Source organism: Dicentrarchus labrax, unplaced genomic scaffold, assembly GCF_905237075.1.
Source record: "Dicentrarchus labrax unplaced genomic scaffold, dlabrax2021, whole genome shotgun sequence".
Lineage (NCBI taxonomy): Eukaryota > Metazoa > Chordata > Actinopteri > Moronidae > Dicentrarchus > Dicentrarchus labrax.
The window spans coordinates 20,784,049-20,810,793 of record NW_026136721.1 but is presented as its reverse complement, the minus strand read 5'-3'; the positions used below and the strand labels follow the sequence as shown (position 1 = coordinate 20,810,793).

Below are 26,745 nucleotides of genomic sequence, written 5' to 3'. Positions count from 1 at the left end.
GGAAACAGAAAGAAAATTTAGGAAGCAGAGACAGCCATAGAGTAAGACTCTCTCTCTGAGTGCGTGTGCGTGTGTGTGTGTGTGTGTGTGTGTTGATTTTTTTAGTGCGTGTGTCTCAAAAGTTTGTGTCATTGTAGGTGTTTATAACTACCTCCGTGGAAGGTTTGCGTACAACTCCACCTCAGACCTAAAGTGACAGCAGATGACAGAGGTAAGAAGCGAGAAAGGGACAAGTTAAGAAAAACAAAAGAAAAAAAGCAGAAAGAGTCATTACACATTCATAAAGAGGAGAGCAGCTAACAGACCCACACACAATACACACACAGATATATATGAAGAGGTTCAGGACAGATTCCAAGACTGGGAATGGACTGTAGTACTAAATACCATTTATAGCAAGAAACCTCAATGAAATGGCATACTTTACTTGCCAGTAAAGTCATCCTTCCGATAAGAAGCGATATACGGTTGGCAGATACTACTGTGATTTCACACTTCCCTCCAGTCTGCCCTTGGCTTCACAGCGAAGCACATACCAAGGTAGCACTACTACTGCCACATGGTGGCTTCACCCACAAGAGACTCTCCTAATGGTGGACAGCTGGACTCGTATAATGGTCACTGGTGTTTCCCGGGCAACATACATCTTGTAGACTACTGTTGGCTGTGGGGAATCATATTTGGGACTGTGTACCTGGTGGAAGGAGGGGAGGTGAGGGAGCGTCGCCCCAGGGCCACCTGGTTGATGTTGTAGTAGCTAGGGCTGCTGTCCAGGTCAGCCAGTGAGAAGTTAGGACCTGACGCCGTGGCTACAGGAGCTGACAGGGACAAAAAGTTAGGAGAAAGGGAAATATGTAAGAATGCGTTAAGATGTATATTCCAGAAATATTCTAAAGATTTTCAATAGAGGAAAATAATCAACCAACTGGATTGTGTTGTTGCTTTTTAGTCCCCAATCAGTAAACATCATTTGTTTGCTGCAGTTCTTGTTTTTCTTTGTTTTGTTTTTTTTAGTTCCTACGCCTATGTTTGTTGCATTTTCACTACTTACTCTGTGACACTCTGACCAGCTCCGCCACGTTCCACACCCCTGAGGTGACGAAGCAGTCCTGGAAACTCAGGTGCCCTGTACAGAAAAGGTGTGATTGGGACATTCATTAACACACAAAAGCTTTAGAGGAAAAAAAAAACACTACATAGAGTTCATGGAATAAAAATTGGAAGAAACCCTGAAAATCACATCCCTTTGAGAGGGCGACCAGCTGCAACTATGTTTGTGGATCAACATCTGTGTGAGTGTGTTTGCTAATTGGATCCATAATTGGAAAATGTTAAGACTGATAAGCATGATGGAATCAGTTCTAGTATGCTAATTTGACAGTGTTTGGACATGGGTGTGTGTGTGTGTGTGTGTGTGTGTGTGTGTGTGTGTGTGTGTGTGTGTGTGTGTGTGTGTGTACCTACCATTGGGCGGTGGTTTGATGTCTGTGTCCCCCTGTTGGCTGGAGCTGTCTGATTGTCCGGATTCTGCACAGAAACAGAGACAGGGAGGGGAGAGCAGAGAAAGACAAATGGTTAGGATCTGGTATATGTGCTAAAAAAGTAATCAAAAACATACTTGTAAGTGTACAATGTCTCGGTGAATCATAGCTATGTATCCATGCTGCCAAGACTGTGATATTTGAGGTGTGAGAGGGAAGAAGAGCGACTTGCAGTATGTGCTGGGGTATGGTATACATCTTGTGAGTGTATGTGTATGTGTGTGCGTCTGTGAATTCACACATTTTTGTGTGACAGTCTTGTATCTAAGAATGTTCTCTCCCATCTCCCTCTGTCCCTCCTGACTTAAGGTGCAATGATTTACAGTGTGCTGCTATGCCATTTAGTATCTAACCACGCAATCATATCCCTCGCCCTAATCCCATTTAATACCTTCTTGCTGGTAGGGATTTAGTCTGCGTAAACAGAGCACCTTACACACACACACACACACACACACACACACACAAACACACACCCACACAACCATGCACACTCTCTCTCAATCTGTTTCTTTCCTTAATTTTTGTTTCATACTTTAATACTTATGTAATCCTTGCATGGACACGCACACAAATACATAAACACACATACGCAGTGAACTGGCTGGCCATGCCAGTCTGGCTGACCCGAGGGATTTGAGGAGTATTTTAGAGTTGAGGCATAACTCTTCCTCCTCGGATCAAATGACACATACACACACCTGTTATGACTGGTCTACGAAAGCAACGGTGCTTCACTCACATGAGCAGACACAAACATGCCAAGTCTTGGCAATAAAGGGCACCAATTAGACCTGGAGTCGCTGCAGGCGGAAAGAGGAGGGCGCAAGATGGGGTTTTGCAGGTTTTGAGTACTGAGAAAAGTTAGTCTTAAGACGGTGCGTCTTTGTCTGGCTGTGTATGCATATATGTTTCTGCTTATACAACACTGGCTGCATTTCCTCTATCTTTGTGACAACGTAGCTGAGTTGGTCAATAGGACTGGGCTCTATTTCCAGGACTGGTGGGGAGGGGGGGGGGGGGGGGGGGGGTTAAGGCTACTGGCCATCCATTTAGGCCCAGCTAGGCTGTAGCTAGCTAGCCAGCTAGCTAAAGGAGGTGTTTATCTGCAGGCTGTAGGTGATAACAGAGCACACAGACTCCTGCCAGCAGCACTTGCCTTGCAGCCACACTAAGCCACAGATTACTGAGCAGAAACAATAACAGACCTGTCTCGCTGCCTACGAAGCACTGCTTATCCACAGAGAGAGGGGCGAGACAGACGAGAGCGAGAATGAAAGACAGAAAGAGTACAGAAATAAAAGAGAGCTTCTTTTTTCCCCTCTTTTCTCATGCAGAATCTCTCGCTCTTCTCTGTCTCTCACTGGCTGGGTGTAATCCTGGCAGCCATCTTAGAGCTTGGCAGCCATCTTAGCATTGGCGGTAGCGCCACATTCCAGCTAACTGACGGCACTCACTCCAAACATACGAGGCTGCGCCCCCATCGCGCACGCACCCAGACACTTTCAAACACACACACACACACTCATACGTGGACAAACACTGAGGTACACACTGAGAGTAAACATATATGATGGCCAATGAAAGCTGTTGAAAAAACAACCTGACTTCACTGGATTCTTTACCGTCGTGTAGTATTTCACCACAGGGCTCTACAATATTGTAAACACTCTGTTTCTCACACCATACAGGCACTGGTTGGATATACAGCCACCTTACTGTATGTACAATATGGCCTGATATCTGATTGAAAATGAGCTACAGGGTCTGCTTTGCTGCCACATACCTTCACATCACTACAACGTATTATCATGGATGGAAGTTCAAGGTACAAATATCACAATGGAGCAAAGAAGTTTCCAACCAGACTTCAGCAAAGACTACTTCCTACATACAAAATTCTGCAATATAGAAGAGATAGGAGAGAACACAGGATCTTATCGTTTTCTTTACTGCAAAGAACAAGTTCAGACATTCTTACAATACTCGATCGACACCATGGAGAACCATGTAAATCACACCATCCACTGATATCTTTATTTTGGAGACCTTTCTTTACAATACCATAATATCCCCTGCTTTGCGATCGGGTACTGTATATCTTACGAAGTAACAGAGAACAATTGTTTTTCAATGTGGACATATCACATTTTGGAAAAACCCTGCACTTGGAAACCCTGCCCTCACTGCTTCTTAAATCAACTATTGTTGGCCTGTCATGACCCCAGCATGTTATGCTGTTGCAGAGGTGACCAAGAGTGAAAACTGAGGCTCATGGTAGATAAGAGACTGTCAGGCAGATATGTGCAGCAGCAGAGACAGTGATAGCTGTCCTTAACATGACCCTGAGGCCTCGACCGCCCAAACCACCTCACTTTTTAAATTCTTTTAAATTCTAAGAAAAGATGTTTCTTGATAAGTTCTGTGGCGTATACAGAGAAAGACGTTATTCAACTCCTGTAACAGCTGTCCTGTTAAGTGTATAATGAGATGACCTAGCTAGATACTTGAGCTTTCAAAAGTTCTGGCCCTAGTTTTTGGAGATCAGGTGCCTTAGCCAACTAACACTGTGCTTACAACATAGCACAACATCATTCACTGGAAATCAGTGCCACTGTTGAGTTCAACAGTGCATCATATAGCCGGGTAGAGAAGTAAGGAGGACAGGAGAAGAGGGAGGTTAGACAGAGGAGGTCTAGTCGCTGGTTATCACCACTTTGCCAGCTGCAGCCTACAACAGCAGCCGCAACCCCCTTTCCCCCCTCCCAGCCTCCTAACCACACATCCAGCCCCTTATCTTCCCACCGCAGCCCCCCAAAGCCCTCCCTTCAGCAACCCCAATCATAGTCCTGCAGCCCCCCCACGGATGCCCCTCCACCTCCACCGCCAGCAACCCCAACCTCAAACCTTTCAGCCTACCCTGCAGCCCCCTCAAACCAGCAATTTTTTGAAAAAAACTACACACAGATAAAAACAGTGGGACTTGACGAAGCACACGTAGGACTGTGCTTATTTTTTGATGATGCAAATATAATTGATTAACTACTGTAACCATTACATGAGGTTTCGTACTTAGGGCTTGGTTTGATTTATGTCATCTACACCTGTCTCACCTGGTTTTACACATCGTGTACCCCACATTCAACACTGGATTGACATGGTTCAGTGCATGAGTCAATCTTGATGTTAACAGTTGGGGAAACACGCAGAAACTGGACTTTTGCCTCCAAATTTGTTGAAAATGTCATTCAACATCATTGAATTTAGATGTTAGATATTAATTAACAATTTTGCTTTATCCTCAATTTAATTTACTCGCTTGATTTAACCCCAATGAAAATAGCTTCAAACATCCTGCAAGTGAGGGAGAGAATTCTGAGGTCAAAGTAAAGCTAAGAAGCAAACTATTTAACAAATGAACCAAATCTGAAAATTAATACCCTTCACAACAAAATCTTGTTCTGCATTTAAGAGCCAAAGTAAATGAGTGGCTGGGGAATAAAGTAAGATCCAGTTCTAGTTAGATAAAAAGATTGGGGTAATTTCTTGTAAGGATTTGCAGACCAAACCTGTGCTAATGTTGGACCTAAATTTGACAAGTAGCAATAAAGATGGCTAAATACATTAGTCCGACAGAAAAGTTTAAAAACAGTAAGTTTGTGTTGCAGTCAACTTTCTAACTCTAGTTGTTCTCTGTGGCGGCAGCTCAGTGATGGCTGCTGTCACTGGTTGCTGATTGCAGAATTTCCCTACAGGCTCCAGGGCAAGTCTCCCAACCCTCACCATAATCAACATAACCCCAGTCATCATGGCCTTGACATGCAATACTGTACCCCCTACTATGGTTGCTCTCTCCCTCTGACTATCTATCTCCCTCTGTTTGGCCATCTCTCTGACATCAGGCTCACATTTCTGTGGCTTTCCTCTGCATCAGTTTGATCTGTACTGCATTCTCCTCCATTTTTTTGTATTATGTGATGTTCTCATATGGTCTTCTATAAGCACCTCCATTCCTGATCTCAACCTACACAACTAATCACCACATATTCATCTATTCAATCTCTTCACTACTCTACTCTTTCCCACGTGGTTACATGCCTACTGGTTGATCTCTGATCTGCTACCCCGTCAATCACCCATCCCACCAAGCTGGCAACCAACTCACTATCCATCCATCGGTTGTGGATTAGGCTTTGGCTGAGTGACCTGTTGGATTGTGCTGTTGACCGACTGGTGGTAGGGGTCAGGCAGAGTTGCCAGTCTGTCACTCCTTGTGGCAAGCAGACAGCCAGCAGAGCAGAGGAAAGCAGGGAACTAAAGCTCAGCTGAAAAAAAGCCCAGATTAAAACACATTCAAACATGACCTAAAAGCGCTGTGCACCCTGCAGTAACAGACAAAACTGAAAATGCACAAATCACACTTCTCCAAGTGAGGAAAACATACAAGCTGATGATTATAAACTTGGGATAAAACCAAAGTAAAAGTCAAGGTCAGAAATGAAAGAAGTGACAAGTGAGCTCCGCAGTGGCACACCACTGTCTGACAGATGCATAAACAGGGCTGGTCATTGGGGAGTCTGTGCAGTGCTTGCATGCACACTCCAAAAATCAACACACAAACCAACAAGTGAGCTAAAGTACTCTGCAGCCACATCAAACCAGTGTGTGTCCGTATGTGCGTGCATGTATGTGTGTAACTACATGTATGTGCACAGACGGTTGGTTCACAGAGATTCCCCTCCTTGTTGGAACAAATGTCAACTCTACTCTCCCCCTCTCCTCTCTTCTCCTCCCCAAAACACAGGATAACGCGGTACAGCCTCCCAATTGGGTTTCGCTTAAGAGGTTTATCGGTATGTTGCTAAACATTCTGACCTTTTTTTAATCCTTAATGCGCTTAAAATGTTCCAAACCCTCCTAATCCCCCCGGCTATCCCACACAGATGTTCACTCAGCTCTTTTATTGGACGTTATTTAATTATTTTTTTCTTTTTTATTTATATATATTTTTTCTCTGTTTTATTTTTTTTTTATTTTTTTTATTTAAGTCTGTGTCATATGAGGGTATATTTCTGTTTCAGTGTTAAGAAGTCTTTATCATTGCTACTGTTTAGTGTATGTGTGTGTGCAGTAATGCCTTTGTCCTAAAAGTGTAAACCAGATCCCCATGTGGTGAGCCAGAAGTGTGAATGTGACCTTTTCAAATGTTTACTCCGTCAGAAGTAAAAACTTAGAAGTGAAACTTAAAAATCTTAAAGAATCGTAACAGTGGTAACTGAAATGTTTTATGGTGAAATGAGGTCTCACGTGTGTGTAGAGAAAACACTGTTTGCGTATTTTATACACTACAAATACATGCTCAAATACGTGTACTCACAAATGTTTGCATGTACGTATGGATGTACAAATTAATGTGAGTATGTATATATGCAAGTGTGTCTGTGTGTATTTGTGTTTATGTCCCTGTATCACTGTGCCACTGTGCCAGGCAGGCAGGCTGTATGGCGAGGTGGCAGAGTAGGGCTCTGTGTGTGTGTGTGTGTGTGTGTGTGTGTGTGTGTGTGTGTGTGTGTGTGTGTGTGTGGAGCAGGTGTGCCTGGCCGCCCTGCGCAGCTTGCTGCCCATCTGTGCTCCCGTCTGTGTGCCGCCTGCGCCCACGCTCTGCCAACAGCACCACACCACGGCAAGAAGACCCAGGAGAGAGGGATGCTGAGAGACGAGGGGAGGGATGGAAAGAAAGAGAGAGATGGAGGGGAGGAGGAAGAGGAGAAGAGAGGAGTGAGGGGGAAGGATGGAGGGAGGAGCACAGAGAGGGGGGAGAGGGGGATTACAAGGCTTGGAGCTTGGAGGATAGGAAAGAGAGCAAAAGAAAATGGGAGAGGGAAAGGGAGGGGGTTATGGGTCTAGAGAGTATGCATGAACTCGTAGGGAATGGGTGGAGTGGGTGATAGTGAGAGGGTGGTGTGCTGAGTGGAGGTTTGGGGGGGTATGTGGCTGGCTGGATGCCCATACATACCCCCCTCCTTCTTTATCCCCTGTACTCCTTCCCGTTGTTCCTCCCTCTCTCCATTCATCCTCTTATCCTCACCCCAGCATCACCTCTTGGCTCCATCAGTGCAGATTACTGAGGACCTGTGTGACACAACTACACAGTATTCTGTGATGTTTCTCCATCCCTGGGTTAGGACCCAGCAGTGGGTTATATGGGCATCCTAAAAATGGGTCCCTAACTGTTTCTTGAGACACGTTTTATCCAAATATATTGGCTTTCTAAAGTCACCAGGGTATTCCCAAGCTGCTACATTATAAGCTAGGCTAATTATTAAGTTGTAGCATCCCCAAACGGGTAGATTATATTAAATTAGTCTACCCAATGGCCTTTAAAAATTAATTTTGGGAAATTCCATGAGTAAGAGCATAAAAACCCAAGGTATACCAATTACACACTTTTTAGTGTTCCATTACTGTATGTGGTAGAAAAGGCAAACAAAAGCAATTTTTGTTAAAAGGGTTAAAAGTGGGTGGATATATTCGGCATATCAAGGGTGAACTCATTCACTTATGGCATTTAAAGTAAGCCAAATGCTTACTCACAGGGGTGTAAAATTACTTCCCCTGAGAGTTATGAACTTAAGTACAGGATGTGTGAATCTACTGTTATGTATGTGTGTGTGTGTGTGTTTATGTGTGTGTGTGTGTGTGTGTGTGTGTGTGTGTGTGTGTGTGTGTGTGTGTGTGTGTAAATTAGGTCCAGTTTCACAAGTTTGTATAAAACTCTGTTGCTGTATGCTGAATTTGCCATTGGGTTGTTCTGTTTCAGGCTGTCTGCCCCCATGACACCAACAGTGCTGAGATATGAGGTTAAGCTTGAAGTAACGGTTTTATACTCAACTCATGCTATTAAATCTGTTTCATTTCATTATTTTCTCTATCTGTATCTCTCCTTGACAGCTCTTCAATTTGTAGTGTTAGCTGTATACTCCGGCTCAAATGAATACGGGTAGCCTTCGAATTCAAAGGCTTCATCCACGTTGTTGAAATCAGCTAAATATGCAGCCAAGAGATTGAAAACATTTTACATAACACTAAGCTACGCTTTCCTACTCCAATACAACAGACTCTTCCCGCCCGGTATTACTACGCTCACTTTATCACTGTTCCTGTAACAAATTAATTAAAACTTCTCCTTGAGTGAGACTTGGTTAGACATAGGTTAGAGGTTGGTTAGACTCTGTAGGGTCATGACACAAAACATGTGAAAATAGCATAAAATACCCAAGTTACACTTTAACATATTGTTTTTATTCATATTGCCCTCCTTTTTCATTTTACTGTATTAAGCGGAAAATGCGTCATGGATCTGCACACATGCCATGGCTTGTTAAATCAGAGCATGTGAAACAATGCATTGTGTTAAGATTGCCAGTATTAGCACCTTGTCAGCTTGTTCTACGTCTACTGAAAGAAAAATGAATGCAGATGAAGTTAAGAATAAAATAGTCACAAAATATCAGAGTGATGTGTTGAATGTTGATGCCGCAAAAATCTACCAAATTATAAAAAGGTTTGATTCCATTAACAACTTATGCCACTCTTGATTTTTGTCAATTTTGCGCTCAAAAATGCTGCAGTGGCTAAAACAGAACCAATCAGTTTTACCTAGGTCAGACCTGATTACAGCTCTTGGTTGAAGTGAGCACATCCATGTATTTTATTATCCCGTTTTTAACCTGCATATACATTTGAAACAAATGAACTGTTGTGGTTAAATTTCTGAAAGGATTTTGTGTAGGACTAAACTTGAAACCATCCATTTGGAACATTACATGTTAGTAATCCACAGTCTGGGTCTTTCCTGTCTGGTGGCATTCAGGTACAATGTATGTAGGAACTTAAGAAGCTTAAGTGTATCCAAAAGCAGAGAGTAAAATAAAGCAAATCTGGACTTCATTAAGGAGCCCAATGCAGAACAAAACAAGAGCCTATATGTTGTAATTCCCTTTAGATAAACTAACACTGAGTGGGGCAATAATATATTTTGTGACACAGGCAACCTTGTTAGCATCCCATTTGGTTACTGTGATCATTGCTATGCAATGTGGTCACAGAGGCCTCCAAGAGAACTCTGATTCATAATTAATATGGATAGTCAAGTGTAAATGTGATTCTGTGCTTTGGAGTCATGCTGACAAGACTTGCTTTTGGACAGCCGCTCAAAGTCCTGAAGGACCGCTAGGGCTCAAGGAGCAAGAATCACACTTAGACAGACACAAGACACACAGACTCTCTCTCTCACACACACACACACACACACACACACACACACACACACACACACACACACACACACACACACACTTGAACTCTTCCAGCTGACACGTGTCAAGGAGAGAAAGCACACAAGGCTGTGATATGACGTGTACCTAACTTAGCTGATTAAATTTGAATTCATAAAGCTCTTTAACACGCAAAGAATTAGCTTAAAATGTAACACTTACATATAACGTTGTGACTGTGAAATATATTAAAAAAACATTTTAGGAGAAAGCGTACCTACGCTGAACTAATGTATTTACCCTGTGTGTGCATGTGTGTATAATTGTGTGTTTACTGTATATGAACATAAGTATTATCCATTGATGTACGTCTAAGCTGCTTCATTAGCAGAGCATTAACAGAGGTACTGCATTGTGTGTGTGTGTGTGTGTGTGTGTGTGTGTGTGTGTGTATGTGTGTGTATGTGTGTGTGTGGCTGAGGCTGGGGGGCCCCAGCACGGTTCACGACCCAGCCTAACAGAGTGTGAACGTCCCCCTGCTGAGCTGATACTGATATAACTGTCCTGTAAGTGGTGTTGACACCAGCATTATTACCCTGTCAACCTCCATCTCTACTCAGCTTTAAGGCGTCAACCGGGGCGGGGGCCCAAGCACGGTCACGACCAGTGTCTCTGCATAGCCCCGCTCCAGCCCAAATAAATACAGCTGCACAAAGGCCGGAAAGGGAAAGAGAAGGGGAACACTGGGGAGGGAGAAGGAAGGAGGAAGAAGGGGGGGCAGTGGGGGTACACTTACTGTCTGCACTACCTAGGCGGCTCTCACAAGATACAAACATCAGAGAGACACACACACACACACACACACTGAATGGGTGGCTGCAGTAGGGGGTTATCACCACCAGGTGGCATTTTCCTGGCACATATAGAGCATGGTGAAATGCAAATAAAGCAACAAGGCCTTGGGCCAGGCGTCTCAGCTAGCTCAGACTTCACTCTCTAGACTGTAGAGAGAAGCAGGCCAGGAATGGAGAGAAAGGGAGACAAAGAGATGAAAAGAGAGAGAGATGTGATGTGAATAAAATCAAAGTGAAATATGGAGCCGTGAATATTATTGAGATGGGAGTAGGAGCTTATCCCTTCTGCATTTTGCCCTTAGATAGCAAGATCCAACACACAGTGTGCATACTATCATGTTCAAATAAAGTGTTTCGAATCAAAACGCCTTACACTCTCCGATATCAGGAGCTGAGTGCGGGTAGACAAAGAGGCAGTTAGAGAAGAGCAAACCTACCAGAAAGTGCAGAGACAGAAAGATATAGGAATGTAGATTTGCAAGAGAGCAGGGCACGGTCAGAAAATGAAAAAATAAAACAACAACAACAACATAGCACTGTGACAGAAGGCACAAGAGAACAGTGATAAAAGAATGAGGAAACTGCTGAAAGAAAGAAAAGCGAAAATAAATTGTACAGTAGTGTGAGACTATACAGCTTTGTTTTACTTTTAAGCTTTGCAGTATCAAGCACCAACTTAAGAGGAATACAAGACAGGAGTTGAGCATAGAAAGAAACAGATAAGACACAAGAGAGTGTTGCGCAGAGAATTGGAGTAAAGTAAACCAGTATAATGCTGAGCAGTTGAGTGCAGCTTTGGAAAAAGAAAAGTTGGAAATGTCACAGAGAAAGTATAGTACAGAGCTGAATATAGAGCTGGGGAGCGAGGGAAGGCCTATGTTGAGACTTGGATTTCTCCTCCCTCAGTCCCTCTTCCTGCTGGCCCAGATACACACTGTGGGTCTTTGTGCTGAGGCTGTTACACACACTTCCTGTCTGGCCAGCAGAGGGGTGCTTTAAGGTAAGCCTCTCCCATGTTCTAGCTGTCTTTCTCTCTATTCCTTTCTTCCCATGTTACACTTCATATTCACTTCTTATTCACTTATCTGGTTACTCGTCATTCATTTCATACTCAGACCACCTGCTTCAAGCACACATCATTTTCTATTTAACATCCTTTAATTAGTTGTTTTCATTTTTTTTTACATGCCTTTTACATTTGTAATCCCTTCCTCACTTTTATCTCCCCAGCTCTTTGCATTTCTTCATAAGATACATGAAAGAAAGTGAATTACACTAATCGAACGCTGGAGCACTTGCACAGCCAAGGACACGTCGATAAGAGTGAGAAAACATCCTCAACACAGACACACACACACACACACACACACACACACACACACACACACACACACACACACACACACACACACACACACACACACACACACACACACACACACACACACACATACACATACACAAAGTGATACTGAGCAAGGTTGCCAACTCCTCCAAAAGCACCACTGAGATAACAGTGATAACAAACATTCTTCCTCCAGCCAAGTCTTTTTCTCCAGAGGAACACTTCAATGAAAATTCAGAGCAAATGTGCCACTTTATGAACATAACAATACGTCAAAAAGTCAGTTGGGTGAATATGCTGCACTGGAAAGCAAGAGACCCAATTACAGAGGATCTCTTAAGTTCTTTGCTCATGAGAAATGCAATGATGAAAGTAAAGAGAGAACCCATCCCATTTGAATGCATTTGAAAATAATGATTGTTCTGTTGGGAATGCATAAAAGCCATAATCATAATTATTTTCTTTTGGAAAAACAGACTTTTCAATATAATAAGAATTAAGACATATATTTCAGTGCAAGAATGTAATTTCAGTTAAGTACACACAGTGACACGGGCAGTTATGTACAGTAGGTATTGGACACTGTTGCTCCCTGCGGGGTTGTACACATACAGTGCAGCACTCAGTGGGCTGGACACTGACACAATATGTGTCTCACTGGGAAGTACGAACAATCCAAGTGACTCAATCCTGTCAATCTGTGCCAAGAGGACAGAGGGAGGGTGGGAGGCAGAAAGTAAGAGGGCCGTGGGGGAATCAAAAGAAAAGGAGGAGCAGAGATGCTAGCAGGCGAGGAGGAAGGGATCTGTTGGCAAGTAGAGGAGTAGAGTGAAAACAGTGACGGATTAAAAGGCTGTGTATATTATATTGTATATATACATGGAAGAAAACTCCAGGAGAGCAAACTCAAAGAGGTCATGCTGTCACGTTGACAACACACACACACACAGACACACACACACATACCCACAGAAGAGCGGAAGGACATGGAGCTAGTGCTGCCAAGCGGTGGTCACCTTTGACCCTTTGGCACTGTAGCTGGAGATGATGCCAGCCAGACAGCTCAGTGCAGGAAGTAGAGCAAACAGTGTTTGAATGTGTGTGTGTGTGTGTGTGTGTGTGTGTGTGTGTGTGTGTGTGTGTGTGTGTGTGTGTACACAGGGGTGTGGACACACACTGGCCAATCACAGCCATGAAGTCAGATCGTATGAGCCAATGAAAGCAAAATTTGAAGAGGTTGACATCGGTTATGATCGCTCATTTTGTGCCATGTCAATGTGCGTTCGTGTCTGCAATTGTGTGCATTTTTATCAGTGTTGTTGGTGTGTATGCCAGCGTGTCAAGGGTGTTTGAGTGTTGCTACGCAGGCCGAGGATTAAAGGCCATGTAGAAAGAATGAGGGCAGGCGGCGGAAGAGAGGAAACAAGGTAGAGGAGAGGAGAGGAATTGGCAGGTAAATGGCAGAGGAGGCAGGCTGTTAACTTGTGCCCTTGAGTGCCACGTCTCAGGAGCTGAGCTGCCATCTTAATAAGTCTGGCTCATCGGGCACACACTTCAACCACACAAAAACACAATACATGTTAGAGATGAAAGAGGGCATAAAACGACATGACATGTCGCTTGGTAATGTTGACACACTTACATAAGCACACACACACACCACACACACACACACACACACACACACACACTCTTGAGGCACTCTTTGTCCATTGTGCAGCCTGGTGAGGGCAGATGGAGAGAGTGGTGAGGGGCAAAGGGTGAGGTCATGTGAGGGAGCTGGAGCCAGGCGCGACGGCCAGCCTGAAGTCAACCCAGTAGTCTGTATCACCAGTGGGTGACCCCACGAGGACGTGCTTAAGTGTCTGTGCGTCTTTGGATGTGATATTTGATGCCACTCAGGGCTACAGATAAAATGGGTGAATGTTATGTGGGCACTGATGTGGAGAAAATTCATGAAACAGGGCAGTGGTGCTGTGGGCCATGAATGAACAGCTGGCTGGAGGATTCTCAGCAAAACATTCAACCAGGAAATTCCTCCTAACTGCATCACCCAAACACAGGTGATCCCATAAATACCATTAAAAAAATGGGGTAAAGCAATAAAATATTTACAAATGCAATCAAAGACGTTTGTGCATGTGTATATGAGATGAATAATGATCTTAAAAATACTGAAACACATGAATAAAAATGTGTATCTAAGGTACAAACATCACACTCACACACTTGCAGAGACACATGCTGAGTACTAACAAAGTTAAAGAGAGGATTACTGCTTGAGGAGGGGACAGATTGGCAACAATTTTGACATACGTAAGAAGAAATCGGTTGGTTACTGTAGCTCTACGGGAAAGACACACAGTAAAACAACAATGCGCAAACAATGTCAACAAGCTAATCCAACAAATGGCGATGGTGGTAACCCTTGCAGCTACGATAGTTCCAAACAGCTTGGAGTCTGGACAAAAAAGTGATGGCACAAACACAGACAAGCAGATAAACCAATCAGGATGTAGATGTACAGTAAAACAGACCACCATCTGTCTTGTGGTATAGGCACTCACTGGGGAGTCGCATCTCTGCCACATAGGGTCAATGAATGTGTGTGTGTGTGTGTGTGTGTGTGTGTGTGTGTGTGTGTGTGTGTGTGTGTGGTAGAGAGTGAGAATGATAGAAAGACGGAGATGCTGTATACCTGAGGTGTGTGTTTATGATCAGTTATATGTAAACAGACGCATTTTCTTCTCATAACCTTTTGCCATCTTCACTCTGTCCCAAGAAAAGAGCACTCAGTCTGGGCAGAAGACAGCAAGCGACTCCAAGGCTTCTGCCAGACAACAGAGGTCTACAGTGTTTTTAGAGTTTGGATCAGAGACAAAGCATGTGTGTGTACCCACAGAGCAACAAGTCACTAAAACACAACACACTGAACATTTGTATGTGTGTGTGGATGTCTGGCCTATTAAGCCATTTCTTTCTTTTCCCCCTCCATTTTCCCCTTGTTGTTCAACTTCACCTATATGTTTCCACATGGAGACCAGATAGGCCTTCATCTATCGATTGATCTTGCTGTGCGTATGCGTTTGTGTCGGTGTATGAGTGTTTATGTAAGGATCACATCCCCCCATCAACTCGTAGAGCTTAGCCTGTAAGCCCATCCCGCTTAACGTCTCCTCAGTAATTCTAATTCTAAATCTAATTCACCTCCTTACCACAATCACCCCACACATCATCCCTGTACTCGGCCCCAGCTAAGCTACACACAAAGACACGCGCGCACGCACACACACACACACACACACACACACACACACACACACACACACACACACACACACACACACACACACAATATCTGACTGGCCACATGGCAACTCAACGACCGTGTTTTACTGTGCTGTATAGTTAATCCACATTAATAGTGCTTTGCTTTGCTTTAGCCTATGACCCTAATCAATTAAATTTAGTGTAACCGCACATCCAAAGCCTGAAAAACATAAAAGGTTGAGCCTTCCCACAAAAACACCGGATACTCACTTTGCATTCTGACACAGGAAACAAGAACAGAAACATAAACAATACATTAATACCACTGTTTATTATTCTCTTCATCAAATGAACATACACACACTATAGAGCTATACAATGGGAAGTAATGTGTGTGTATGCTGGGGCAGAGGTTGTGTGTGAGCAGACCTGATCCCCCGTAATCTAACCAGTGATGTAATGCCTGGTGCAGCCACCATAATATGTTACATAACCTTATAACAGGCTTACGTACCCGAGGGTTCATAGGGTTCATTCTGAGTATGAATGGTTGTTTTGTCAGGACCAGATGTATGAAGATATGTTACTCAAATAAACAAGGCATAAGTCATTTTCACATTTCTGCAGCCACTTTGTACGAATTTTGAATATTTAGGTTGAATATTTGAATATTTTGGTTAGGTAAAAATCATGTAGCTCAGAATATTTTCAAAAAGTGTCAAGAATCATCATACAACTTTACCCTGAAGAGGACCTGAGATCTAGTGCCACTACGTTCAAGTAGATGCAGAGCAGCAGCACTTATACAAATGGCTACATTCAGCCCTCAAAATGGCTATAGTCAAATCAGTATTAACATACCCACTCACAGCATACCTCCTCGGCCCCCAACTGTTCTTAGCTCAGAGGGAAAAGCTTTTGATTTGGTTGTGACTGGCAGCTCATGTAAACACTGCATCAGCTAGTGAGCGATAGTGGAGACCGGGAGAGAGTTGAACGGCTGCCAAAAGCTGCAAAGCCAAGTTTGGCCATATAGCACACTGTGCATGTGTGTGTGTGTGCGTGCATGTATATGTGTGTGCATGTGTGGTGAAAAGAGCGTTTGTATGTGCAGGCATGAGTGTGTACATACAGTACATGAGCACATGTGTGTCTGTGTTTAACCCATTTACGTAACAGACGGGGTCCCTGGGTTCAAGCAAATTTAAAGACTGAGCAAGCAAGCAAGAGAGGCAGAGAGAAAAAGAAGTAGAGGAAGGAGCTATATGGGGAGGGTGAAAGAGGGGGGTAGGCTAGCAAGTTCTGCCAAAACAAAAAAATAGTAAGGATGAGGTGGGTCGAGAATTGTAAGGAAAGACAGCAAGAAGGCAGGAAGGAAAAATGTAGGAGTATAGACGACAGGGTGGATAAAGGAAAGAAGAAAAAAGCAAAGTAGAGAGAGAAAGAAACCCCCTATTTTCCCACTGCTTCCCTTGTTTCCAAGCACAGGGCCTTTGCTCAAAACGACAGGCACAAAAACGACAGGCACCTGACAAAGGGATTTCGATGGAGGAAGTTTGATGAAGCAGAGGCTGAACAGACTTTCGAGGCCAGACACCGCGCTGCATGGACGACACTCTGCTAAGAGATTAGGACACTAAGATGTTGCCCTTGACAGAGAGGAGGGGAGAGAGTCAGACAGAGAAGAGAGTGTGAGAAAGTGTCGGGAGAATGAGAGACAACGAAGAAAGACCGGGAACCAGGGACAGAAAAGGAAGAGAAGACACAAAACCATGAAAGTGAGAGAGAGAGAGAGAGAGAGAGAGAGAGAGAGAGAGAGAGAGAGAGAGAGAGGAGAGAGGGAAAGAAAGGGAGAAAAAGAGGGAAGCATGAAGGCTTGTTTCTGGTGGGACTCCAAGAGCCAGCATCTGTTTGGCTGGGGCTCAGAAAAGTCTAGTGTTTCACCCTGCAGCGCCCGGGGGAATGCTATTCCAGGCTGCATGGGCTTCTATGAAAAACAGCTTTATGTGGAAAAGGGGAGATGGAGGGAACCGGAGAAAGAGAGGCAACAAGGGAAGGAAGGAGAGCAGTGAGGGAGGGAGGGAGGGAGGAGGAAAGAGAGGAAGAAGAAAAGAGAAAGTGGGGAGAAGAAAGGGGTGACATACGGGGGATGGATGAAACTATGAAGAGCAGAGTAAGAGGAAAACGAAGACTGACAAAGGGCAGATATTTAGAACATGACAAAAAGTGAAAATGAGAAAAATGACATACAAAGCACAGAGGAAATGAGGGCCACGCTTTCCTCTGTCAATTTCACCTGTTCACAATACTTATTTAAGCCCACCCCAACAACAGCCATACTATTAAACTAAGGGGGGGGGTAATGAGGCAACCAAGAAAAATACACACACACACAGGATTTTTGTCCCTCCTCGGCATCTGGGCTGGGCCAGCTGTGTTGTGGCTCTCAGCCACGGGCCTCCTCACCTGTCAGTCAGACGGCTGAACCCCCCCAAGGGACAACAAACAGCTGGCAGACAGGTGCCGCTGCTGTCCACCTCTCAAACCAGCACCTGTGTGTGTCTGGGTGTGTGTTTGCATGTAGATGCATACTTGTACACTCATATCTCTCAGAGTGTGTATATATACACACCGGTATACACTCTGAGAGTGTGCACAAGCAAACACATCACAGCACATTTAAGGGGGCTTCTTTTAAGAGAGAGACATACAGGCAGTCAATCAGTCTTAAAGCCAAAGCACTCTCAACTGCTCCATGGCAAATCAAGATATGATGTATGATGTTGGTACAGTGTGTGTGTTGAGGAGGAGGGGTTATGGTATTAATGTGGGGCCCTAGGCTTAATCAAAAGCAGAGGCACTTTCCCCTGGAAAAAACAATGAGGGAAAGCAAAGTTTACATGAGCTAACTGACAGAGAGATGGGGGGGAGGAGAGGAAGGGGAGATGGATGAACGGGCGGTGGAAGTTGGAAGGGAAGAAAATAAACATACATAGGAGTTAGAGCATGGAGATGAGGGAACAGCATGAAGAGAGAGGGAAAGAGAAAAAGCATCAGTGTGACTGACTAAAATAAGGAAAATGTGCTTTTCATTTCTTGATACCTCACCACCCTCCCTCTTCCTGTTTATCCTGATTCCACTATATGTTTCTGACATACTATGTTCATTTGAATTCTACAGTGGAACAAGTCCCCCCCCTCTCTCCACCACTCTCTAACCCCCCCTAGATCCCACTGGAACACATAAGCCTGTACTATCCCTGTACTATCAGCTTTGAGGGGATTTCAGTCATTTAAAGGCATTTCACTTGTCCAGCCTGGATTGATGTTGGGCAAAGCAGCTCCCAAAACCACCAGACCCACACATAAAGCTGTACAGGGTTGGCTGAGGACAGACCAGAGAGAGAGGGACTGACAGACAGAAGAGACAGACAAACAGATAGACAGACAGAGAGATGGTTGTGGGGAGGTGTGAGATGACCAGAAGCCTTGAAAGTCTTGTGACTGAAATTAATGTGGAAAAGTTCCCAGATTGATGCCAGGTCCGGCAGTTTTTTTTCTGGTTGTAGGGTTGAGGTTTTGCTGTGAGCAGGGTGGGCTGGAATAAAACTTTTGACAGCAGTTAATATGGGAAATAATACTTTATCCACCAACTAATATGAAAATTACGGTACAGTTACTACAAGTATGGTATAATAGAATAATAAATTAGTCTTTGATGCATATTTTGTCTTTTTTTGAAGACGGTTTTAATTCTAGATGAATGTTTTAGTGCAATCAATGAGAAACTATCATGAAAGCACTCCAACAAATCCAATGAAAACATCAAAACCAACCACGTGATTGCCAATCTCTCAATACCTTCCAATTTCCCACCCTGTCTTTGGCCTTCAGTCTTAAGCCCATTTGTTCCTACGGAATATGTCTGTCTTTAAAAACTAATCACGAATATATAGGCTATGTGATTGCGTAAAATAGTAGCATTTAGTGCTTTAGATAGTATTTACACCAGGACAGCGTATGTGGGATTGAGTCAAAATAAACTACAGTGCACATGTTCATCCTAATGAAGGGACATGTCAAGTGTGGCACACTGATGTATGTTTAATAGTTTTTGGACAACAAGAAAAAACACACTTTGCCACCGGCCTTAACCTAATCACCACACTGCTGAACACATTAATCAATAGTACAAGACAGTGTTTGTAGCCAGGTGTGTTAAATGCTCCCTCCACTTGTACATACTCCTCCCGACCATTGCCTTACATGAGTCAACAATCAGTCAACCTGCCTGGTTGAATAAGAGTTAAAGAAAGCCACATAACACCGCAGATACAGCATTCTGCATCACCTCAAAGGCTGGGACTCCTCATGCTATCTCTAACAAACACATCATTACTCTTCCCCATTCAGCTCTTTCTGTTTTTGAAGTGCCTCCCGCAGGAGAGGCTTTCTCTAGAAAACTGTAAATATCCCAGCTAAGTGACTGGTTTGAGCTTACAAGTACATTAGTGTTATCTTTGGTTGTGCAGCTCTCCTGGCGATTTATGGCCAAGGACCTTCACAGTGAGCAAAGAGGAGACGATAGCAGACGGAGATAAAGAAAATACTTCACAAGAGCGCACAGCTGGAGGTTAGAGACTGAACAAACAATATTTAACATTTTCTGTATTTTTCATCCATCCGTCAAGACCAAGATGAAACCCGTCCAAGACAAGGCTGATCAGTTATTCTTTTGTAGTCTTTTCTGTTTTACTCCATTATTTAATTTTATCTTGACAGCAAGTTCTTCCTATACCAGATCAGGGTGAAACTTTGTACCAAGTTAGGATATATCTCCTCTTTTATCACGCTCATCTCATTTGCTACACCCATAATTGGTTGTGTTTGGTATATTTTCATTTATTGCCACAAAACATGTCATATTGTATATCAAATTTAAGGATTTAATGCTTTTTTCTTACAGTTTAAATTGTCTGTGTGAACCCTAAGCTTATTAAACTCTTGCAAACTTAAAAAAGATTTAAGAATTGAGTGTGATCTGTTACGTTTTGTCAAAAAGTATATAGCTGTCTTTAAATCCAACTTGTCATCACTTGCCACACACTGTTTTCTATTATAATCAGAACATTAAAAAAAAAGTCATCTGGGCAGGAAGAAGGAGACCTGATGAAAGAGAACTGATGAAATGGAACAAAAAACAAATGTATGCTGACATGTTTGTGGGAAATTCATCCTTCCATGAAGGAATGAATGTCCTTTTAATCTCATAGCTTTCTTTCACTGGTACCACTTCCATTTTTGTTCCAAGCCCAAATCCTGACTAAAACAGAAACTGTGCCCTATAATTGGCTTGTATTTTTGTGTATTTAAAAGTTCCCCTTCGTGTGAAGTCCTGCGTCAGGTGTCTGGGGCAGGTTTTTCAACAGTGATACTTTTTCATGAAGTTTTAAAGCTCACTGTCCTGATCAAGCTGGTAAGCTTTCTTCTGGCTCTGTGCCACTGTGCAAACTTAATTGTTCAACCCTGATACCAATTATTTCATGTGCACGTTACAGGTTTCACACACCACTACATACCCACTTGATTGCAATATAAAAACCACATGACACAAGTGTGGAAAATATGCAGATAAAGAATATGCATTAGAGGGAAGTAAAGACGCAAACACTCACACTCACACTCACTCACAGAGCCATATGGGCCATAGCATAAATGAGTTGGCTGTTTTAATGAGTGCTGTTCAATGAATGTTTACTCCTACATTGAAACCGTCTGCACTCATCAACGCTCTCTCTCTCTGTTCTGTGATGAGACAGCCATATGATTTCACTTATCCACGGCCTTGGTCTGAGAGCCTCCAGACTGGGGATAGTGACGAACTAATAATCCCCCTTTCCTGCAATTATCCTCCTCCCCCCTCTCCATCACTCTCTCTCTCTCTCTCTCTCTCTATCTTAATTCTTCTCTTTCCCTCTCAATCACTGCTCAGCTTAGGCTATTCCTTTCCTCTTTTCACTTAATTTCTGTTTATTTCTGTTTCACAAGTTAACCTCTCCCTATCTCAAATGCACACAAGCTAATTTCTCTCCACTCCTTTTTCCCCACTAAATGCAAACATTTATGATTACACCAAATTGGTGATATCAATAGTCTTTCTTCTTTGTATATATTACTCTTTGTATATATCAAACCTGCTCACCCTCTCTCTTCCAACACTATGGCGGACATTCTGGCAGATTGAAGGAATGAGAATAGAGTATGTGTATCCCACGGTTTATATAGATAGGTTACTAAATTCCACATCCCGATACACGATCCTGCAGATGTGTCCTGTATGGGACTGTGTTTACCTCCAGAAGGACTGCTCGTATTTATACAGTGGAGCAAGAAAGAAAGAAAGACTCAACAAACACCACTGAAAATAATCAAAATCCAATGTATCTCAATGAGAAGGTCTTGATATTACAGGTCATGTCTGTGGTATGCTATGACTGGTTACAACTGGTTCCGCAACTACAATAAAGTTGAGTAGAGCACTGTATGAAGTCAACAATGTGCTGATGGCTTGTGACAGACAGCGTCGTTAAAGGAGGCAGTGATGTAATCCATTTGGGGGCTTTGTGGCGAAACTACTGACGCCCTCACTGATTGTCTCTCTCATGGGAGACAGGAAGCAGAAAGAGAGCAGGAGGAGGAGGAAGGAGGTATGGTTAATGTGAAATAAAAAGTTTCTGACATACTGTTTTAGCGAGTTCATTCTGACATCGGGTTCATGTGTACTAGCACTCACTCCCTTACACACTCTAATCAATGTGCGTGATCAATAAGCCAGTGTCAGATTGTTTTAGCTCAGGCTGGCTGGTGGTCAATGCTCAGCCAAAAATCATACAGCTCAGCCTGGGGCATAAGGCCCACTGAGGCTTTATTATTAGCTCTTAGGTTGGGCTAACAGCTGTAGATCCTCCTGCTTTGGCTCCTTAATAGCTGATAGTGATTATTTGGGCTTATTGACAAGCTAATGGTGAATCGGGGCTATGAGGGATTGTTTAGAGAGGATTAGTGTCTAAACTAGTGGGGATATAGAGACCATGATGATAGCAATGGTGGTGCTGATGATGGGGCCAAGCTGATCATCACCGGGAGAGAAAGAGCAGAGAGGTTTACACTTCAGAATGGAGAGAGGGGGGGAGGTGAGCAAAAGAGGGAGAAAGGGAAGGATGAGACATTAGGTGCATTTGGTCTTCTTTCTATTAGGGCTGGGAATCACAGGGCAATCCATAATACAGTACCAGACAGATAAATATGTATAGAAGATTAATGCAATACGTGATTTAGGGTTGAGAGTCAAGCTCCAATACATTTTTGGGTATTAACCAAAATGTGTCCTTAGTACCAGGTATCAAAAACAATCAATGGCATTGGATTCTTAGTCTTTCATTAGATATTTAAAAAGAAGTTGTTGTTGTTGTTGTTGTTGTTTTGTTAAACACAAACAAACCTTTTCATAATCCCCAATGCTGAAAAGTATGGTTTTGGTATTGGTACTGAAGCTTAGGTAGGTATCATACTATCAGTACCCAGTCCTGACAATCACATTTTTAATATTTTTTAGAAAGCAGGAATCAATCCAAATTGTTTTATTTCACTATTATAAAGTGTCTGAGCCTGATTAACATGAATGCATGTTACATCATACAGAAAGCAGATGGCTGAACTGCCAGAAAGGAGAACAGTTCAAAGTTCAAAAAACACTTCCGCCTCAAAATCACCCCGAAACGTATTGCAATATTGGTGTCATTTGCAAGACTGTATCACAATTTTTTGCGTAAAGGATTATTTGTCTCACCCCGAGTTTGAATTGTGTATAACTGATTATATTTTGCTAGTGGACATTGTCGGACCAACTACTCGAAGCAGAACACAGCGGCGTGATGCAGGCGGAGCTGAGACGCAGAGATGATCAAACACAAGGTGGAGTGACTCGCTCAGATTAACTCTCTTCTGGCTTTTCAAACAACACTGACAGATGCATACCCCTCCGCACTCCCGTTTGTCAGAGATCTATTCCTGCACTTAAAGCAGACTCTCTTTCTCTCTCTCTCACACACACACACACACACTCCCATGCACATGCTTACACACACACTCAAACGGCTTACGCTACCTTTGTCACCTCCCACACACTGGTTATCTCCAAGGACACAAAACCCACAAGATCCCCTACCCAATTTCCACGCATGCAGCCTAAATGGAGCTGTAAGCAGGCATTAAGCCTGACGGGGAGAAAGGGAACAGGAGAAAAAAAAATACCAATGCTGGAGAAAAGGAGGAGGAGATGGATGGAGGGAAGTAGAGAGAGAGGGAGGGGAAGGAGGGAAGAAACAGGAGGTGGATTTCTACTTAACACACTGACTTTCATCTCCGCTTTACAACATACTTAGGGTTTTTTGGGAAGGTACGTGCTCTCTGGTTTGTGCACACACAAATGCTCCCCCTCCTCACCCATACAGAAAAAGACACAATGAACCCTCTGTACTTTCTACACCGGGGGGACACGCACAAAAAAAGCACTGCCAGACTTAAGAACGTCTTGGTTGCTGGCCAAGGTATCTGAAATAATACTCCGCAGCTCACAATACTTTATGTAACTTTTTTTTAGAAATCAGAGATTAGAGGTGATCTCCTTTCACTGTTAATGCCCCAACCAGTCTGATTGGTTTATCTGTAGTTTGGACTGGATATAGGCCAAGAAAGGAACCATGGGCAGCACTGGGCAGCAGTCCAGGATGAAAATATATAGCTGGATACTTCAGACACTGATACACATACATCTGACTTAAGCTCCATTTGACCAATGTTTTTCAAATTCCAATATCTAAGGATACACTATGAGTCACTTGAGAGATTATTTTTGTTTTTCAGTTTTTTTTAACATGGCTCCTAATGAAACAATTTGAAAATTGTTTGAATTTCTACAGTTACTTTTAAGAAAAGCTCCAACTCTTGAGCAGACATAAGACAAATCAAGCACATTTTTTTATATTTCTCCAGTTATTTAAAGTGCTTTCTGCTAGTTTTGTCCAGAAATGCATTTGTTAACATGTGGACTGACTTACAGTCACTCATGAGGCTGTATACCTTCACAGATAAAGGGATACAGAGAAAGGTTGAGGGATGACAGAAAGAAACACAAAGACACACCCACAAAAACCACATTGAGCGCTCTCCCTCTCTCAAGAAACCACACACTTGATTCAACAGCCGCAGTTCAGAACTCCCACACACTTATTCAGACCTTTGACTGATCAAGGACAAAATTACGTTTCTCTCTCCTTCTCACTCATTCTCCCCCTTTTATCAAAAGCCTGTGGGCCACTGGTGCATCTCAGTGTCTCTGTCTGCAGCTGTGCTGGATGGCCCTTGATGTCATGTCTGGTGGATTCATCTCCTTGCTCTCTGCATCTGTCTCATTCACTACGTTTATACGCACAAGGTTACTGAAAAAAGCCAGGTTGAGTCACAAACCAAACAAATACGTTTTCATTCACTGCAACAGCCTCGTTGCTTCAGGTTTACAACATGTTTTCTTGCAGCTTGTCAGCAATCCCACTCCTCCTTTACCAACAGGTTCTGTGGTCAGAGAGCAAACCATTTGCTTATCGGTTAATGTGATTCATAAATAGGCAACTGTTCAATTGTGAAAGCCAGCTTCATTAGTGTCAGTTTCTGTTGCATTCAGAATTTGGATTTATTAATTTGAACACAAGGACACACCATTAGGAGTAATCATCTCTAATTTCATTCTTCCACTGATGTCACAATAAAGTTTTCACAATCTTTCTCATGCACATGCGCAGATATAAAATATAATTGAGTCTATTTACTATAGTTTTTTTAATGTTTGTGTACGTGTATATTATATCTAATATTTATGGTTTCAATGCCATTTATGTATTTATTGTGTTTTGTTTTTGGTGCCATACTATAAGGCATTGTGCTTCATTTCATGTATGAAAGGTGCTATATAAATAAATCAATAATTTAAAGAATAATAAAATACATTGACACAAAGTTAAAACATCAATTTACATCATTTATGTCATCTTTAATTTGTGTGAAAATATAGACAAAAGAACAATGCAGTTATGAAATAAAATAAATGTCTGGAAGAACATTAGTTTTACTTTTAATTTTAGTTGCTTTGTGTGATTTGATATAAATGTAACTGATTGTTTTAATGGGTATATATGATATTGTCTCATATCGACTGCAGGCCCCTGAATTGAAACAAATCCAAGAAGGGCCCAGAAATCCGGTTTCTCTAGCAGATATCCAGCTGTGACAATCCCGATTATCAACCCGAAAAAATAAACCGATTTCTTGTGTACATAAAAGTAATGACATCAAGAAACCCCATAAAAACAAACATCTCTTTGTAAGCAGCTAAATAGACATATATCATAGCTACCTGACTGTGACAGTGCCTAAATAAAACACATATCTTAAAATACTACCTGATACCTGAGAAATCCACACACACACGCACACAAAAAAACACTCCTGACTGAGTGACTAGATATCTGATGTAGTCAGTCTGCCGACTAGCAGGGTTAATGAGCTGCCTGACTGTCTGGCTATCACTATAAGACAGAAGCTTATCTGACCCGTGGCCAGGACAGTAGTCATACTGTTCACAGAATTCCCATCTTGGAAATTTCTGACTTTATCAAGACCTCTGCTGCAACAAGGCTTTGATTAATACTAAAAAACTGAAAAACAGATACACTGGCAGACTGACAAACTGACTGAAACTCAAAACTCACAACTCACTGACTCATTTACATACAAAACAACTTGTGAAACTAAATCTGTGACCAGTAAAGACAGTTTTTCTGTGTTCATTGGTGAGTAATGCAACCTACATCCTCCTATCACAATGGAGTCCATGCTTGGTGAAGTTTCCACTATCCTTATCCTGTCAGATTTTATTGTCAGTGATATCTCTTTTGTTACCTCAGGTTGAATGGGTAACTCTAACTAGTAGCACAGCAACAACAATGTTGCTCTTGCTTACTGTTACCAGTGATCCTGAACTATACTCTAATCTGATCTGATGAATGAAATTGAAACTTTTAGTTCAATTGAGTAATGAAAGCTTTGCTAATCTGTTAACCTGCCTTGTATGACAGCTCTTCCACCATCTGTCTGTTTTGCGTGAGTGAATGTGAGTTATTGTAAAGTATATTTGTTTGTATGTGACATGCTGTAAAGATACTCTTGGTTTAAGTACACTAAAGATGAGTTAAATATTTACAACCCCTCTATACTTATTTTTAAGCGGGTAAAAAGCCAGAAATTCACAAAACAGGACATATAGCGATGATAGCCAAACAGGTCCACTGAACAATCTCTATACGCAAAGCCTTTCAGTATAGCCTAACAAGCACACAAGGTGT

At 42.7% G+C, this 26,745-nt stretch overlaps 1 protein-coding gene across 11 annotated transcripts in view; it reads right to left on the bottom strand.

Annotated features, from left to right (window-relative positions):
* Positions 1-26,745, bottom strand: part of LOC127354152 (nuclear factor 1 X-type) — a 111,324-nt gene that overhangs the window by 21,937 nt on the left and 62,642 nt on the right. For 7 of the 11 annotated variants that reach the window (XM_051383860.1, XM_051383857.1, XM_051383854.1 and 4 more), the window contains 4 exons: positions 1,465-1,527; positions 1,052-1,126; positions 695-818; positions 152-187 (listed from right to left, as the gene is read on the bottom strand). In XM_051383860.1, the coding sequence (XP_051239820.1) occupies positions 152-187; positions 695-818; positions 1,052-1,126; positions 1,465-1,527 (298 nt within the window). The remainder of the gene's footprint in view (positions 1-151; positions 188-694; positions 819-1,051; positions 1,127-1,464; positions 1,528-26,745) is intronic. The other 4 variants (XM_051383859.1, XM_051383855.1, XM_051383864.1 and 1 more) reach the window with 1 other exon arrangement.